Source organism: Pelecanus crispus, chromosome 10, assembly GCF_030463565.1.
Source record: "Pelecanus crispus isolate bPelCri1 chromosome 10, bPelCri1.pri, whole genome shotgun sequence".
Taxonomy (NCBI): Eukaryota; Metazoa; Chordata; class Aves; order Pelecaniformes; family Pelecanidae; genus Pelecanus; species Pelecanus crispus.
In genome coordinates, this window is record NC_134652.1 from 21,706,474 (window position 1) to 21,723,691 (window position 17,218).

At 37.8% G+C, this 17,218-nt stretch overlaps 1 protein-coding gene across 1 annotated transcript in view; it reads left to right on the forward strand.

Annotated features, from left to right (window-relative positions):
• The window catches only part of LOC104029029 (FERM and PDZ domain-containing protein 2), a 54,286-nt gene extending 37,473 nt beyond the window's left edge, over positions 1-16,813 (forward strand). Inside the window, exons 28-38 of the mRNA XM_075717920.1 lie at positions 701-862; positions 1,749-1,920; positions 3,782-3,861; positions 5,964-6,049; positions 7,831-7,946; positions 10,494-10,642; positions 12,339-12,429; positions 13,552-13,886; positions 15,370-15,585; positions 15,855-15,917; positions 16,742-16,813. Of these exons, the coding sequence (XP_075574035.1) occupies positions 701-862; positions 1,749-1,920; positions 3,782-3,861; positions 5,964-6,049; positions 7,831-7,946; positions 10,494-10,642; positions 12,339-12,429; positions 13,552-13,886; positions 15,370-15,585; positions 15,855-15,917; positions 16,742-16,813 (1,542 nt within the window). The remainder of the gene's footprint in view (positions 1-700; positions 863-1,748; positions 1,921-3,781; positions 3,862-5,963; positions 6,050-7,830; positions 7,947-10,493; positions 10,643-12,338; positions 12,430-13,551; positions 13,887-15,369; positions 15,586-15,854; positions 15,918-16,741) is intronic.
• Positions 16,814-17,218: the final 405 nt, after the last annotated feature.

Genomic DNA, 17,218 nt, shown 5'->3' on the forward strand with positions numbered 1-17,218 from the left:
CTTGTTAAAATTAGACCTCCAACATAGCAGAAAAATTGGAACAATTTTCTCACTTTTGATAAAGTCATCACTATTACTGCTTTTTCCGCACCATTTAATCCATGATTGTTTATTTATTCAACTTGCTAAAATAATTTCTGAAGATGATATTTGCAATATTGGAATTAGTCATGCTGCAAGTCATAAACATTCCTAAGTTGCTGCTATTTCTGAATAATACTTGACCCTAAAAAAGCAGCTAATTTTAAAACTGAAGTGCTAAAGCCAAACAGATGGTTATGTTGGGGTTGCAAGGTTAAGATTTTCATCATAGAATAATAAAAGAATGGAGTATGTACTGTGTTACTGTCATCCTGGAGATAAGTGACTTGTTTGTCAATGGAGGTGATGTATTTGATATATTATAAAAGGATGACAAAAGTACATGTTTGCTTGCTCTGAAGAGGTTATTTTCCCCTCCAGCAATTATTAAAAAGTATTATGGAAATAAGTATGTACTATTTTAATTCCAATACGTACATGCAACTGCTATGTTAATCACTGGAAGCTCTATACACCTATTCAAGAGAAGGATATATCCCATGATCTACATCAGCCAGTGAGGACTGTGAAGCATAATGGGATTCTTTGGTAATAAAAATGCAAACAAAACACAGCCCTGAATAAACTCCATTTTAGACTGCATCCTTTTCTATTCTAGGATTTCATTATTAAGATTGAGCTGGAAAAAGCAGAAAATGGAAGCCTAGGATTTGCACTTGTAGGTGGAAGAAATGGCAGGGCTATCCTAATAAAAGCCATCAGCCCAGACAGCATTGCAGATCTAGATGGGAGGCTTCAAGTTGGTGACATCCTACTTAAGGTAATGCTTGTTCTTCATTGTTTTGGCCTACATTTTCTCTAGTTACTCTACAATGAGCATTCTGTTCAGTATAAAGGTTGTGCAGATTGGAGATCTGGGGCTGCTTAGCACAGTAACGTGTAGAAGATGGTGTCCCTCATCTCCTGGGGGTCAGAGGGCTGTTCTGCCCCCCGCCGCCTTGCCTAGAGTTCAGCTTCCTGTGGGACTGGGCCTCTCTGCAGCTGGAAGGTGGCTGTTGGGCACTCCAGCAGAGAAGCAGACCCAGAATAGCAGAGGAAGCAGCAAAGTGCAACTACTCCATTGTGTAACTGTGCCCAGTGAGGATTACACATGAAAAAAGTCAGGGAAACAAGAGTTAACTGACCAAGCATGCATATAACAGCTAACCAGGAGGATATTGGGAGGAAACTATCATTGGTTCCAGTTAGTTATTATAAAGACAAGCAAAAAGCACTGGAATTAGAGCTTTTGAATCTTTATTTATAATTTTACTATCTTAACCACCTTTTAACATAAATAATCTTTTTTCTTTTCTTTTACCCAAATTATATTTTTCTTTCCCCTCCAGGAGTTTCAATATTTTTGTTTGCTTTTCTGTTTTTCATTTACTTCCACCTGTCCTCCATCTTCCTTCAGAAAAGCAGGGGAAACAATGCCTTCTTAGTGTCTCAGAAAAGATGCAGACTATGCTTTTGCAGTGTACTGGTGGCAATCATAGTATAAAGAAGCAGAGAGGAAAGGATCAAGCAAGTTACTAAAAGGGGAGGAGATAAGGACACATGAAGTGCAAAGAAGTTATATAAAGTTTGCTCCGTGCTGGGATATATGATTAAAAAAAAGCTTTCTGTTACAGGAATCCAGAAGTACGTATCATTGTATTTTTCAGGTGAATGAGACTTTCGTGTCTGGTCTGCCACGCCAAACAGTTATAGATCTGCTGCGCAAGGCTCGAGGCACCGTTCAACTCACTGTCTGCCGAAGCATGGCTTTGCATTGGGCTTATTCAGGCAATCAGAGCAACAGCATACTTTCCCCCTCAAACACAAAAGCAGAGCCTGGTAAGCAGCCACATCCGCTCAGTACGTGATAAAAGCGGGATGAAACTGAATTGCCTGAATTCAACTTTCCTATTAGCAAAACAGTTCAGTATTATTAACTTTACAGTTACTCCCAATTCATAGCTGTAGATACAAATGCATTCTTCACCCTGAACTGCAGCTCTGGTTAAGCTACTCAAGACATAGGACCACAGGGAAGGAATACCCAAGTGTGATTTTTTTTAAGTCTAGTAATAGTGGAAGCAAAGCTGCAAGACCCTCAAAGATACTTTAACTCAGCTTATGTTTCTAAGCCATGAAGGCTCCCAGTTCTGTGCTGATTTTACCCAATTTTACACAACTCACTGATAGAATCACAGCCAATTACTGACCCACCTCCTAAAATATATTTCCCACAAATTTCACATCCCAGCCCTCCTACCTTATCTCTTGTAAGTGCTACACTTCCTGTTCTGCCTGGCATACAGCTCCTCTCCCTTCTGTGCTTGTTCATGTTCAAATCCAGAAGCCTCTACTCCCGGGTTGATTGCTATTAATTTGAGAGCACACCCACCTGCATAAGGCAGTACTTACAGAGCTGACTAACTCTAATGGCAGAAACTTGTGCTGCAGGCTCTGCTCCACTGAATACTCAAGATTTAAATACTAATTAAAGCTGGGAGCAGCAGCAAGAGTATACTATTACCAATAGATTATGGGTTTATATTCCTCAAAATTCTATTTCTTTGAACACTGACATATTTCCTATAATGTGGAGAAACTTCAGTGAGAAGAGTACAGAATTCCTCCTTAATATACCTTCTAGCCTGCGAATTGGAGGCTTTGTTTCAAATCTTCTGAGGCAAGAAGCCACTGCCATTGCTATTTGCTTTCTCCCAGGCTGACTAGGGAGAGATGCAGAGCGGACTGTGGGTTTCGGACCTATTTTACAGCAAACATTTATGTATCTAGTCAGCTTTACTGATGCAAACTTACCTGCATAGGTATTTTAGGCAGTTCTGCTGTTAGGTAGCAGCTGCCTCTAGGGTTTAAGGATCTCAATTTTTTCAGTAGCTATTAGACTGAACCTAATCCTCTTGAACTTCTAGCCTGTATCATAAGCACTGGACACACCTTCACGTACTGGAAACTATGCTGTGTGTTTCAAGAGCAAAGCTTTCCCCTAAGGATGAGAAAACTATGCTCAGCACTGGCCTGGAAGGAGGATGCTCACTGCCCCATCTCTATTCCAGTTTAATATGGGTGTTAATGATGTAAAAAACGTGGAAGGATGGCCAGTTATAAAAAGGCTGATTGAAGCTCTTGCCTTATTAAGGGCTGTGGAAATATTCCCATTCAATTCAGTGAGACTAGCCTTTTCTCCAGCTCTGCAAATTCAAGGAACTAGCTGTGGGGACGTTTATTTGCATCTCACATTACATTGGTGAATTACACAGTTACTGGAAAGTTTAAACTGTTTTTCTGGACCAGCAAAACGCAATGGTATTATAGAATCACTGGCATCAAAGTTAATCTATGGTATTTGTCCCTTAGCGCTGCAAAGGAATGGGCTGGGTTAGGGACGGCAGATTTGAATTCTGTTTCAGGTTTTTTATAACTGCTATTGATACAGGGGTCTACTTCAGTGTATCTTCTGGCAACCTGAATTATTCTGGCTTCTTCAGTGGTGATATATGGCATTTGTGCTGTACTAACCCTCTCAGAGCATCCATGAAAGGGATATTCCATGTCAGTTTCTGGCACTATATCTCAGTGGTTCTTCCAAGATCAAAGTCCTCTGGTGTGGGTGGCACAAAAGAAATGGATCTATATTTTCATGCTTTATAGGCATTTTACTTTGATTTTGTTTTCTGCTATTCAGACAGTGCTGAGGGAACCCTGCGAGCTCAGCCTGTTTTCACTTTCAAGGAAGAAGAAGAATCCAGCCAGATGTGCACCAAGGTAAAATCTGAATCAGGCTTCTAGATGTTATCAGGCAATGTACTCATAAGTTTGTTCACAAAATGGGTTTGCTGCAATGCAGGCAAAACCCACACCTTCTTAATGAAAAAAGATTAATGTGAGGGAAGTGTGCTGCAATGACTGGAACTGCTAACATTTGAATGAGTCAGGGGATTCCACTGAGATAAGAGCATATGATTAGTATAATATATATGCTAAAAGTGGTGGTGGTGGTGGGAGGTTGCATATGCAAGTCTAGTTCTCATGCTTTATAATACTGGAATGAATGATTTATTAATTTTACCATTCTTTCAGTATTTTAAAACAATATACTTTGAAAGATTTCTATTCAACTGTCTTCTCTTAATGTTCATAACTCCAAGGCACCCAAACTTCTTCAAACATGGTTATGTTTTTGAATCTTAGTCAGTCCTGCAAGAAATTCCACATTAAACTTTACAGCATCTATTATTTCTAAGTTTATAACTGTAAAACCACTCTTCAGAAAATGTGATAATTATAGGTTGTCTTACTCTCCAGAGCAAATAAAAAAACAAAACCCTGCCTCAACCAATATAATCAAACTAGAAAAAGGAAAATGGAAGAAATCCTTGACGTGAATAAGCTGAGAAAACCTTGAAGAGGAATGTGTTTGAGGAAATTTTCAGTAAACTGTTGGAATGGGTGTTGGAACTAAACTGTTAGAGATTGGTGAAATGTAATATCAAAACAAGGTCATGTCCATTATCTGACAAAGAAGTACACCCAAGAAATAATATCAATGAGAAGGAGTAGATAGTACTAAGGTTACAGGTTCCTTATTAGATCCCTGAGTTCACAAGGTATTAAGGCACACTTTTAGTTTTAAGGATGTGGTTAAGTCTGTCTAGTTCAGCATAGCACATGCCTAACTTCAAGCACATGCTAAAATTTTTTGCCGAATTGGTTGCATTAACTCTCTCTTCTTCATTATTTCCAGCTTGCCTTTAGCTGTCTCCTATGAACAGAAACTATTTATGCTTTACTTTATAGAGCACAGCTGCCATCTACTCCAAAGATGTAGACTTCAAAAATGACAAGCTACTGAAAAAAAAAGATGCAAAAAAGCAGAAAAAAAACCCCTTTCCTTGGCAAATAGAAAACAAAAATCCATATAGCATTCTCCAATCAGCGTAGTCAGTAGGTGCAAAAACTGAGTAAATGAATTAATGGTTAAATAGGCAGCCATGAATTCCCCTATTCTCATGGGGAAACACAAGCACAGAAGTAAGAAAATAAGGTATAAGTGGCAGCTACCGTTAAGATTCTGTGGGGCATTCAGTAGTTTATATTGTGTAACATGCCAGGGTGGTTTCTGACTGCATGTGGAATATTAAGCAGGGAAAGAAGAAGAAACACCACTCTGAACTAAAATTTAAATAATTATCTGTCGAGTGTTACAGCTGAGAAGGAGCCACTTCCACATACTAACAGCAGATATCCTGCATCGTTATTTAAATGCAGGACCCAGTTATCATTCTCTAGGATGGAAAACCAGCCACCAATACTGTTGCTTCTACTGTGTATGGAGGGCAAACAAGGGTCTGCCTTCTCTGTTAGTTGAGTGCTTCTTCACAGAGCATCTGCACCCTGCTTCTAACAGCTGGCATCATTGTGTCTGAGATAAAAAATGGAAATTATTACCAACAATTCAATCTCAGACACTGGTGCTTTCTGCTGCCAAGAGCTGGGAGGTGAAGAGTAAAGTGTGACTCATGATTCCTGTGATTGCATTTTCTTTATGAAATCAGAGAGGATATAACTAACATGAACCTTTTCAAAGTTTAGTCATGCATGCTAAGTTGTAGAGATGTCTGAAGACTGTATTGTTATGAAACTCACAAATACAGCTGATGTGGCTTTTTAATCCTAGTAGATACCCCAATGCTGAGTCAAAGTTATATACTTTCTTCAGAAAGTGGAAACTATTCTACTTTTCCTTTCCTTCTTGACTGAAAGACACATTTTTGTCAGATATAAGAAAGATTCTTGATGAAAGTAACTATATTCTTGATGTTTCTGTGTACTGATTTTTCACAGCTTTTCTTATTTTAAACCTGCAGGATCCAGAAAGTATGCACAATTCCCCTCTGGAAGGTCAGCTGGCTGGACAAGACTATAAGGATATCATTAGTAACATTTCAGACAGGTAAGTCTTTCAAATGCAGTAGAACTATTAAAATAAATAGCACGGATAATTTATTCTTATATTTCCAGAGCTGTCCTAATCTGGTATGCAAATGCACTCGTGTCCCAAATGATAGAAATACAGTTCTATTGGAATGCAGCTCCATCTGCAGTAAGAGTTGCTAAACAGCTTCCATGCAACTACTAAGACAAATGAAACAGAAGCTTCTAGGTGTGACAGCTCATGCAGACATGCCTAAGCTAGCCTTAGCCTTTCTAGCTGAGGAGGAGGGAGAACAGTGGTAGCACTATTGCATTGGTGTGGGCAGGGTCCCTGTGGGTTTTACTAAGTGTTCCAAGCAGGTATTGTAGCCTGGGCTGGTCCCTGTGCTACTATGGCTGTAGTGATACAGATGTTGAACTCCAGACATCTGGGAATCAAGAGAATTTGAGGAGGTTACTCCAAAGAAAGTACATAGTACAAGAAGAGAAGAATTTTACTTCAAATTTTAAATCTACAGTACAATGGGAAATCAAAGAATAATGGAGTGTTGATAAGACATGGGCAGTTTTGTCTATTACAATGATGCACAATATATGAAATATGATTATTTTCTTTACCACTTACAACTGACATAAATAGAAAAAAGAACTAAATGTTTACATTTAAAACTTAAAATTTTATAACAACTGTACTTGGCCAATCAAATAGGGACGAAAATCTTCCCTAACTTACCTGCTTGCAGAGAGAAAGTTTGAAAGAAGCTTTGAGAACATCTGCACGTGAGAACATCCATGTGAACATAGGCTTAATGCCAGTTGCTATTATCTCATTGCTAACACAACTTATCTTGTGATATACCAGGTAATCCAGTGTGATTACTGTTAAATTACCTTGCTCTGTGTGCAAGATGCATAAATGCATCTAGGGCTAATACTAAGTTATCTTATCATATATAGGGACAACAAGTATCTTTTCTGGTTGTTTTGCAGATAGAATGGTTTTTTGGCCCCTGTCCTGTAATCTGAATCTTTTTACTATCAGTATTTTCTGGTATTTATATTTTCTACTTGCAAAACCTTTATGCAACTTGAACATGCACAGCCTGCAACGGTCACTGATATTTGCAAAGCTGCTATGTATTATCTTATTCTCCCTCTTAAGTGTACCTTTTACGATTTCTAACATTATGTATCATGATCATACATAGGATAGGATAATGTAAGACTGTGATATGCTTAGGCCTACTAACACAGTTAAATGTTAAGTCTGAGGGTTTCAGAGTTAGCCAGTAGATGAATATTTGACCCATTCTGCACATGGGTCAAATAGTTGTATTCTGGATTGCAGGCATATCTTCTACCTAAAACATATTTAAGTGCTCTAAAATTTTCTAAATACTTTAGGAAACAGTAACAAGCAAAGCCTATTTAGCTATGATTGCCTAACAACTCAAAAATGTCATACACGAAAATTTGTCTATAACTGTGACAAAACTTATTTTCAATCATTTTGGGGCAGCTTTTTATACAAAGCGTGCTCTTAGCTCTTTGAAAAAATAAAATACCACATAGAGATAATAGTGGTTTTCACTAGCTATATTTGCAAACGCTACTCCAGACAAAATACTACTGTTACTCCTTGAACTTATGTTCTTCAGAGTTCACACTAATTCTTGAAAATAGTTGCTCAAGAAAGTTAAAAGTGACCAAAAATAGATTAAAACCAAAACCTTTGTACAATTCAGATTATCAAAGCTTCTGCCGCTTCCATAAGACCGTTCAACTAATGCTGTTTTACAGGTCACAGAAATATGCAGAATGTGAAGGCTGCAGAAGAGAGAGTCATCAGTCTGAGTCAGACAGCTGGAACAATGAAGATGATGACATGCCCCACAGGATTTCTGTTCTACCTAGAAGTAACCATGCAAAAACTTCTCTTGTTTCTTTAACATTATAGGCCAGCTCCTCCATGTCTGTACAGTAAGAACAACACTAATCCCTTGTATACAAGCTAAGAATTTGCTCTTTGTGTCTCAAAGACCAGGGCACTCATGACACAATTTTTACCATTGATACATATGAAGGCCATCCAGCCTTTGCAACACCCACAAGAGAGCAGCCTACTCAGGGTCTCTCCAGCTCTTGGAGAACTGCTAGAAGGCAGGAACATGAGTCTCAATGTAGTTAACTGAACCCAGGGAGGGCAGCTCTGCTGGCCATCACCCAGTCACCACTGCTCTGAGTACCTCTGCTTTGGAATTCCAGTTTCAAAAGGATAAGTGACTTTTTAGTTTTAATTTTTTGTGGGGGCTTTTTGTGTCTTTCATTTTGGGTTTTGATTGGGATTTTTTTTTCTAATGTTACATATCATGTCCTTACCCAAAGGAAAATGTCTGAATACCTTGATTACACTCAATTAGGTGTACAAACCAAGCAAATAAGAGGAGAAGAAAGTTGTCAAATTAATTTGAGCAACATCATGACATTTGTTCAAATCATGCACTATTGGATAGTGCAAAGAAATGAGACATTGGCTCAGTGGCTGAACAAAAAAAATGAACATTGCAATTTGGGTCAGAAGCAAACTTGTGGGAGCTTCCCAGTGCATAATTAAAAAAATTAAATTCTTAGTTTGTCCCAAAATTAATAAAGTAAAAGCAGATGGATTATCTTATGGACTGGTTGTAGCAGAAGGCCTTTTTCATATATGAAAGGCAATGACAAAGAAGGCTTTGAGAATTAACGGAACAAATTCTAGGAATATACTACAAAATGTGCTTGTTATCACTGCATGCAATAGGTTTTTGAAATAATTCTCCTCTCTCCCTTACTATTCCCACACAACTCCTCAAAAAAATAAATGAAAGCTTACATAAAAATGTAGAATGAAAGGGTCAAATTTTATATCAAGACTGTTCCCAGAATCACCAAATTCCACTTCATATAACAACTTCATTAAACCCTCTAGAACTGATGTGCTTAAACACATACTGAACACTTCCACAGCTCAGGTGCTAAAGCCCTTCTGATATCAGAAGACAGTTTACAGAAAGAATCTGCCTAGTTGTTCCTACAGGAAATTAAGCCGCTTCTGCCCCAAACAAGAATAATTTGTGAAAGGAATCATACTGACAATGGTGCAGTATCCCATAGATTCTCTGAAATACAGGTCTCCCCCTGCTGCTTCTTGCTCTGTAGAAGCAATGAATTGCTGGTGGCTTTTATCAGAAGTAAACCACAGTTATCCCCCTCACACTACCAAGCTCTGATGACTAGCAAACAGAAAGCTATAACGAATCTATCCTCTACTACCTGCTCAAAGTTTGAGTTTTTTATTCCACTTGATCTGGAAGGAAAGAGAGGTATATGCGAAATAGCGCGCTCTGTCTGGAGCAGGGGATCTATCTTCACTGGCACTCTCTAGTAGTTAATAGAAACACTCTCACATCTGTGAGGGTTAGAGAACAGAAAGTGAACAGAAAGTGTCTTAGAAGCTCAGGCAATGCAAGTGCGAGCTGTAGCCCAAGACAGGAGCATAGCAAGCACAACACTTTTGTAACAGAGACTAGTTAAGAGTAGCAAGGACATCTTACAAGAGGAAAACAGAGCATTGCTCCTTGTCTTCAGCCTACAACAAACCTGTGGAACAGAACATCAGGTTTTCTCTGAGACCGTGGCATGTTATTCTTTGTCAACAGTAGCCTATGACTAAAAGGAGAAATTCCATAATTTCTCTGCCTCAAACCACTATTTTTTACCAAACAAGCTACTGTTTTTACTCTATATAGTAACACAAGTTTTCCAATTGCTCCAGTAGAGTAGTGATATTTCTGGAGATATAAATGTTTCTCCATTGTCTTAACCTGTCAAGTTTCGGATCAGAACATATACTTCAGGATGAGCTAATTAGTAAAACTGAATCCTGATTTTGGTGCATTAAGGATACTTCACATCTTGTTCTTGAAGAGGAGTGTGAGGTAAGATGAAAAGAACAGAAGATATTTTCTTATTTCAGGGAGGAGGAATTTACAGTGATTATTTCTAGCAGTGGGGTGTGGCAATACTAATTTTCAGGAAAGTGTTGGAAACATGAAGATGATTCCCTGTGAAGATGTGGCCAGAGTCTCCTATACCAACATAAACTAGTGTTAAAGTTTACAATTCTGCAAGAACAGTTTATTTAGAACAGACTGTATTTAGAAATTGTATGAGGCAATAAATTGCAATAGTTGGATCTGCTTCCAAATTACATGAAATGTGGTGCTGGTTGTATCCATGGTGCCGACTTATTCTTCTTTCTGCTGTGAACATGAGTAAGCCAAAAATATTTTTTCATATTTCACTTGCACAGTATGAGCATCAAAATGTACTTAAGTACTGCAGCCTCCTAGTTTTTAAAGCCAAGACTTTGCACTATGAACAATAATCATTAAAAACATCTTTGTTTTTTTGTTGCTATATAGGCAGAACCTTTGCTTCTGGAGATGAACTGACTCAGTTAATTAACTTTAAACCATCACTGACTGGAGTAGGTCCAAGGACTGGCATCAGAGGTTTTATTCGAGGCCTTCAGTTGCGGATTGAGAATCAAGAGGTGTTAAAGGAGTTTATGGTAAAGTGTGATACTTTTTTAAGATCTGAACATTTAGCAGAGCTAAGAAAGTGACTTTTAGCAGCCTTCTGCCTACTGTATGGGAGATCCACCTGTGTGTCTTTACTGACTCCACTTCCTCAGAGAATTACTCCAGCCAGAATGGGGCTTCTACTCTGCTGTTTGGGTGATGCTACAGAATTTGGATCTCTCTTTTTCCTCACAGGTCAGGCTTACAGTGTTCCCTGTCCACATGGAATGAAAAATAAATAATACACAAAAGTAGAGTATGAATCACTTTTTCCTAGACTGACTTCTTCCTATTATCCCCTCAGCTCTGCTGAACATCTGCTAAGAACTATTCTAGAGGCTGCATTAAAGCAAGACATCCATGCTGCTAGGGATTCACTAGTGTTGAAACACTTAGTTGATGAAAGGAAAATATTTCACACAGTGCTCCAGTGATCCATGGAACTCATTGCCACAAAATACTATTAAGGTCGGGAACTTCGTGAAATTAAAAAGAAAAAGTAACATACCTCCATAGATAAGGAAAACACAAAATTACATCTGATGGCATATAAATGATGAAAAAGTGTAAAATTAGGAAAGCATATAAAATCTGTTGTTTCAGGATATAAATAGAGAATTCAGTTACCAGCAAATTCCCAAAGAACAGATTATTTTATAACTCTTCAACACAGTACTGGAATTTCCTTTAAAGGATATGCTCATTACCAGTGAAATAGGATGCTACCACTTTTCCATAGTAAATACAGTGTTATTGGTTTCTTTCACTTGCCTTTATATCTCTGGCTTTCTGGGTACCAAATCCCACAGGCTCAAGTGTATAGGACTTGCTGACTTTCCCTGAAGGCTCAAGGGCATGTACTAATTTCCATTCATTTCATTGTATTACTGATGTAGGCATAGCATACTATGAGCTGAGTCACACGTCTGCGCAGAAAGTATAAAGATCTTAATAGGGAAAGCACTGGTTACCAAAACCAATGGATACTTCATCTGACTAAAAGCTGTAGTGACTGATGAAGATGTTAAAGAACTGTCACATGTATTTCAGTCCATATACACTGTATAGTGGCATAATGTGATGGCTAAGCATTGTGCAATGCATACCAAAGAGGTAAAAGAATAAAGAATATTGAAAGTAACTCAAAACTGTAAATGAAATTAACTTGCACATTCTGGCTTCCAGCTACACTGCATTCTGTTCCCCTAAATCTGCTGTGAAGTACTTATGACCATATGATTTGCACTTAATATCATTCATGCTGTTCCCTATACCCATCAGTTTCTCTGACACTGACACTGACATTCACTACCTGTTAACAGTGCAATAGTTGGTGCTTCAGTCAATATGTTATCAATTATGAATGCTGACATTTGGCCAAGACACTATTCCAAACATCTATTTTATAGCAATAGACATAAGGGATATGTAATGACAGGGGCTGAGGATGTGGGTTGGAAATCTCACTTGAAAACCCCAGAAATTTTGCACAGGCTGAAGAAAATACAAAGCACTTTGAATTCCTTGCCTAGAAGTTTAGAGAATGATGTACTGATTCTCTTCTGTAAGAAGACTATTTGCCAGTCTTGGGTCACATATAGCAATAAAGTTTGCTCACACCGACTCTGGAAAGGTTGTCTATAAAGGATGTGAACAACATGGATTGACTATTTCTCTTTGATCTAGGCTTTAGAACATGTGAAACCAATAGACGACTGCAGAATTGGCAAAGCACCAGAAAACCAGGATAAAAACAGATACCAAGATATTCTTCCATGTAAGTATGCACAGTAATGAGAACATACAGTCAGTGAACAAAGACATTGGAAAACAGAAAAACAGCTGTAACACTGAGATGTAGCAGGCAAATCCCACCACATCCTTAGTCACAGAGAGCTCCACTAATAATGAAACATGTTGAGAGTTTTCCAAAAGAGGTAGAGTTCATGCAAGGATGTCTGCATTGCACAATATGTAATTTTCTGAAGTATCATCTTCCACAAGGCAGGACTTGGTCTGGTAGGGGGCCAGCTGTCTTGGTGTTTCTTTCCCTCTTTCTCAGAGGTATTGTTCTACTACATTTCTGTGGGCAAGTGTAACTTGAACTATGATAGCAGTTCTTTACATCTATTTAAATGTACCGCTACCTCTACTGCTTGTGACACACTGGAATTCTGAAAAGTACAGTGGAAATCATGAAGTTATGTAGCTCTGGGGAAGATAAAGATTCAGAAGTATTTGAAAGCATAATATCCAGCCAGAGGTTTCAGCTGCTCAGCTCTGATCTGAGTCAGAAACAAGTTTCATTGCCAATGAGAAGTCATTTTAGAAGGAAGATTTGAGTCCAAGAGCTGAACGACTGCTGTTAACAAGGATTTCAAAAAAATAATGTACTGCTTGATGATTCCCCAAGAGTTATCATTCAGAAGGAGAACACTTTCTGGACCTTTGATGTCTTTCTGAACTGCAGCAGCAGGACAACACATGCAAAATTTGTAGCACAGTTACCTCTCTATATTAGTGATACAGCACACATTCTCAGAAGTTTACTGTTTTATAACACCAACACGCAGTGACAATGTTCCCAAGCCATACATTAAAAGCAGTGTTGGATACACTATTTTGAATTACTGCCAAACAATTCTATAGTAATTAGAAGGCCTGTCAGAGTATTATGCAAGTATCTTAAGAGAAATAAAGCTGCAGTGAACCATACAATTTATCTGCGGGAATTCCTATTAGCAGTGATTAATATTAGTGCTACTAGCCGAATTTATTCTAAAATCCAGAGGCATACTTTGCTGCTAGAGGCTGAGGTTCCCCATCTCCTGAGTGCTAGCGATGGTCGAACTCTGTTTCAGATCTACAGCTGAAATAGCAACTTTCTGTTTCTGTACAGATGATAAGACACGAGTTCCTCTTGGAGAAAAGCATAGCTACATTAACGCAAGTTACATTAGAATGAAAGTTGGAGAAGAGGAACATTTCTATATTATAACCCAAGGGCCTCTGCCATCCACTATGGCTGATTTCTGGCAAATGGTCTGGGAGAGTGAATCAGATGTGATTGCCATGATGACAAAAGAAGTGGAGCTAGGGCAAGTCAAATGTCATCGATACTGGCCTGAACCTCCCCATGACTCTATAGACCTGGCTAATTTCCATCTCAGGCTAGACAATTACCAGATTCTGGAATACTTCATGATTAGAACAATAGAAATGATCAACAAGCAGGTAAGTTGAGTACACTTTATACTTTCCTATATGATCAAATTGATATTTTACATAAGTAAATACTAGTATTATTGTTTGCTGCTTCTGTAACATTTGCTCAGTATTTTTCAGGATAAAATCTGAATAACAGGCATGAAATTAGGGTTAATCAGATGCTGCTTCTTTGCTCATTGCACAAGCAATGGATATAACATTACATACATTTGGACTAGAATGTCCAAAAATTAGTCCTTTAATAGTCACAGAGCTGGTGCATTCAGTGTTTTGCAGAATTGCTTACTGTTCTCATAAAATCAAATCAGTAAGGCTGCCGGAGTGGGATCACATTCTGTAACGGTGGCTGGAAGTAAAGAGGGAAGAAGGTGGTTTCATCCTAGAATTTGGAACAAATGATACTTCTTTCATTTATGAAAAGACATGAATACACATGAAACTACAAATCTAGCAGCAAATTTTTAGAAACCTAAAAAATACAGAATCCAGGTATAAGAACATGGAAATCAGGACAACTGTTAAGTCCATCAGTCTTGCTTCAATTTAAGTAAAGCTGTGCAAAAATTTCTTCAGGACATATTAATTAATGGAATAATTAAAATATTTGTAATTGTGCCAGACTACCTTGGTGTCTTTTTCCATCAAGAAAACAATTTCTCTATATGAAGAAAAGACAATTCATCTTATGTCACTGAGTGTGAAGCATAGTAAAGTATTTGATATGAGTCTTCCCCAAAGATTATTAAGATGGGATGATGGGCCATTATATGTGATTGTTTCAATGAACATGTTATGTCTGCTATGCTTGTCTTGGACCAGTATCAAATTACTACAGAAAGCCACAGGTTTACTTCAGCAGAAATCCAGACATGCATTCAAATTCTTCTGATGGTAAAAATCCAGGTAGTTCTTTTGCATTCAGCTTAACATGTTTTGGCAAGCTGGCAACAAGAAGTACTGTCCCACATTATGTCCTACATTATGATTATTCTTGTAAGCATTTTTTTTAGTTGATTTGGTTTGTATGTTAGGGTATCTAATCACAAATTGTTCTTTTATATCTGATAGCCCGAATAGCATTTATGATCTTACTACCATGGCTATCATATTACTACTCTTCTATTAGTACGGCTTAGTTCAGTTACAAAAACAATTTTAAAAACAGTACTGGAATGTTCTAATTTAACAAATATTTTTGTTTTTCCATTCTAACCAAAAAATAAGATAAATACATCCTTTTGGGGCAACAGAGTAATTTCAGTGTCTCATCAAAATTATATGAAGTAAATTTCCTAGGCCTGTGTCTTCTGAGTGCATTTCTGAAAATCTAAAACAATCCTTAATAGGGTCAAGTATGAAAAGTTGAAGAATTGTAGGGTAGACAAACAATTAACTAAGAATGAGGCTGAAGGAAAATTTATCAGTGGAATTCCTTGAAAATTGGTCTTAGGACTGATCATTTTTAACATTTCTGGTCTTTCTCTTCCAGACAAAAGAGAAGCGCATTATAAGTCATTTGCAGTTTACCACTTGGCCAGACCACAATACTCCCAAACTGACTAAGCAGCTTGTGAAATTTATTTGTTACATGAGAAAAGCTCACAGTACAGGACCTATTGTTGCTCACTGCAGCACTGGCATCGGAAGAAGTGGAGTTTTGCTGTGTGTTGAAGTTCTGCTCAGCTATATAGAAAAAGATCTATGTGTAAGTATCAAACAGATCATCGTTAAGTATTACAAATTCATACAGAGGTCAACAACATGTGGGGGTATGTTAGACCAGAGTAATTCCTGGTAGAATTCATCCTAACAAAATGGAATAAATCCAGCTTTTGTTGTTTTAAACAACAAAGATAAAAACAACAAATACACTACTTGTAAAAGAACTGAGTCACAGCTTCCCCATCTGAATATGCTTAAATCTTTCTTTATAACTTGCATGTCAACAAAATAAATACTGTTCTCTTCTGATAGTTCAACATCAAGCAGATAGTGAGAGATTTGAGAGATCAGCGTTTTGGCATGATCCAAACTAAGGTAAGTTCTCAATATTCAACTAGATTATGATTTTTAAAAGCCTCAATTAATGGTACATATCCACATGCTTTGATAAATCTGGGATTTAAAGCATAATTTTAGCCCTCTCGCTTGAGGAAGATAACAACCTTCCAGGCAAGTGGTCTAGATTTAAATATGAAAGAACTGCGCCTTACTAACCAACTGAAATAAAAGCAAAGCACCAATATAGTACAGATACCACCACCACCTTTTTTTTTTAAGCAAAAAGAAAAGCAGAGATCAACAACAAAACTGGTGAGATACCCTAAACTCTACCCTGCAAAATTGTGGCCTTCAGTTGAATTCTTGCTGTTGCTGGGTTATCATCACCTCAATAAACCCTTCTACTGCTGAGTTAAACCTACCCCTGAAAAGAGTTTTCACACAGGAAAAGACAAAATGTGGCTAACTCAGTTTAGAGCAAACAGGTGGTGAGAAGAAAAGCAAGACAAGACTAGGATGAGTTCTTCCTATAGGCAAATATTTTAGCACATGCATCAATATATTTTTCTTCAGGATAATGATTGAGCATGTGATTAAAATTAAGCAAACAGATAACCTTCATTGACCTAAATGAGATTTGAGCCCATGCTTACAGGTACTGCATTGAATAAGAAAGCGTTCTTGAACTTTTATGAGTGATGGAACAAAGAGAACAAGGATGCTTTTAAATATCTAAGTTTTTATATCCGTGTTACAAAGATGCTGATGTTATAAACAGCACTTCAGCCAGTCCATCCTTCTTTGTCTAGAATTTATATTGAATGTAACCAGATGTTTCACATTGGTGCCTCTATGTACAGGATGAGTATTTATTCTGTTATGAAGTTGTGCTGGAAGTCCTTCAGAACCTTCAAGCAACGGATTCCTCCTGACAGCAGTATGACTATTCCCTGTTGCTATTCCCTTTGGACTCCAGGGCCCACTCAGCAATTGCTTCAAAGAGATGTCAAGTCAGCACAGACAAGTGTTATATTACATGCTTAGTTAGATTACTCTGATTTCTAAGGCATTTCAAAACCCTGCTTAACATGTCCTGGGTAAGTCATTTAAATCTTGGCTCACAGTTTGGAGAAACAGCCAGCCAGCACTGCAACACTGCTGTTAAACTGCCGTGAACAATTTGTGTGTTCTGTGTAATAACATTTTAATTGTTAGGAAAATATTTTGGGACTGTGACAAGAAGATAGCAGCCTTTGGAATTAGCTTTACTGTCCAGAGGGCAAATATAAAGATCTAAGATTCTGTTGGTGTTGGTGGAAGATTAGTTGTCCCTTACA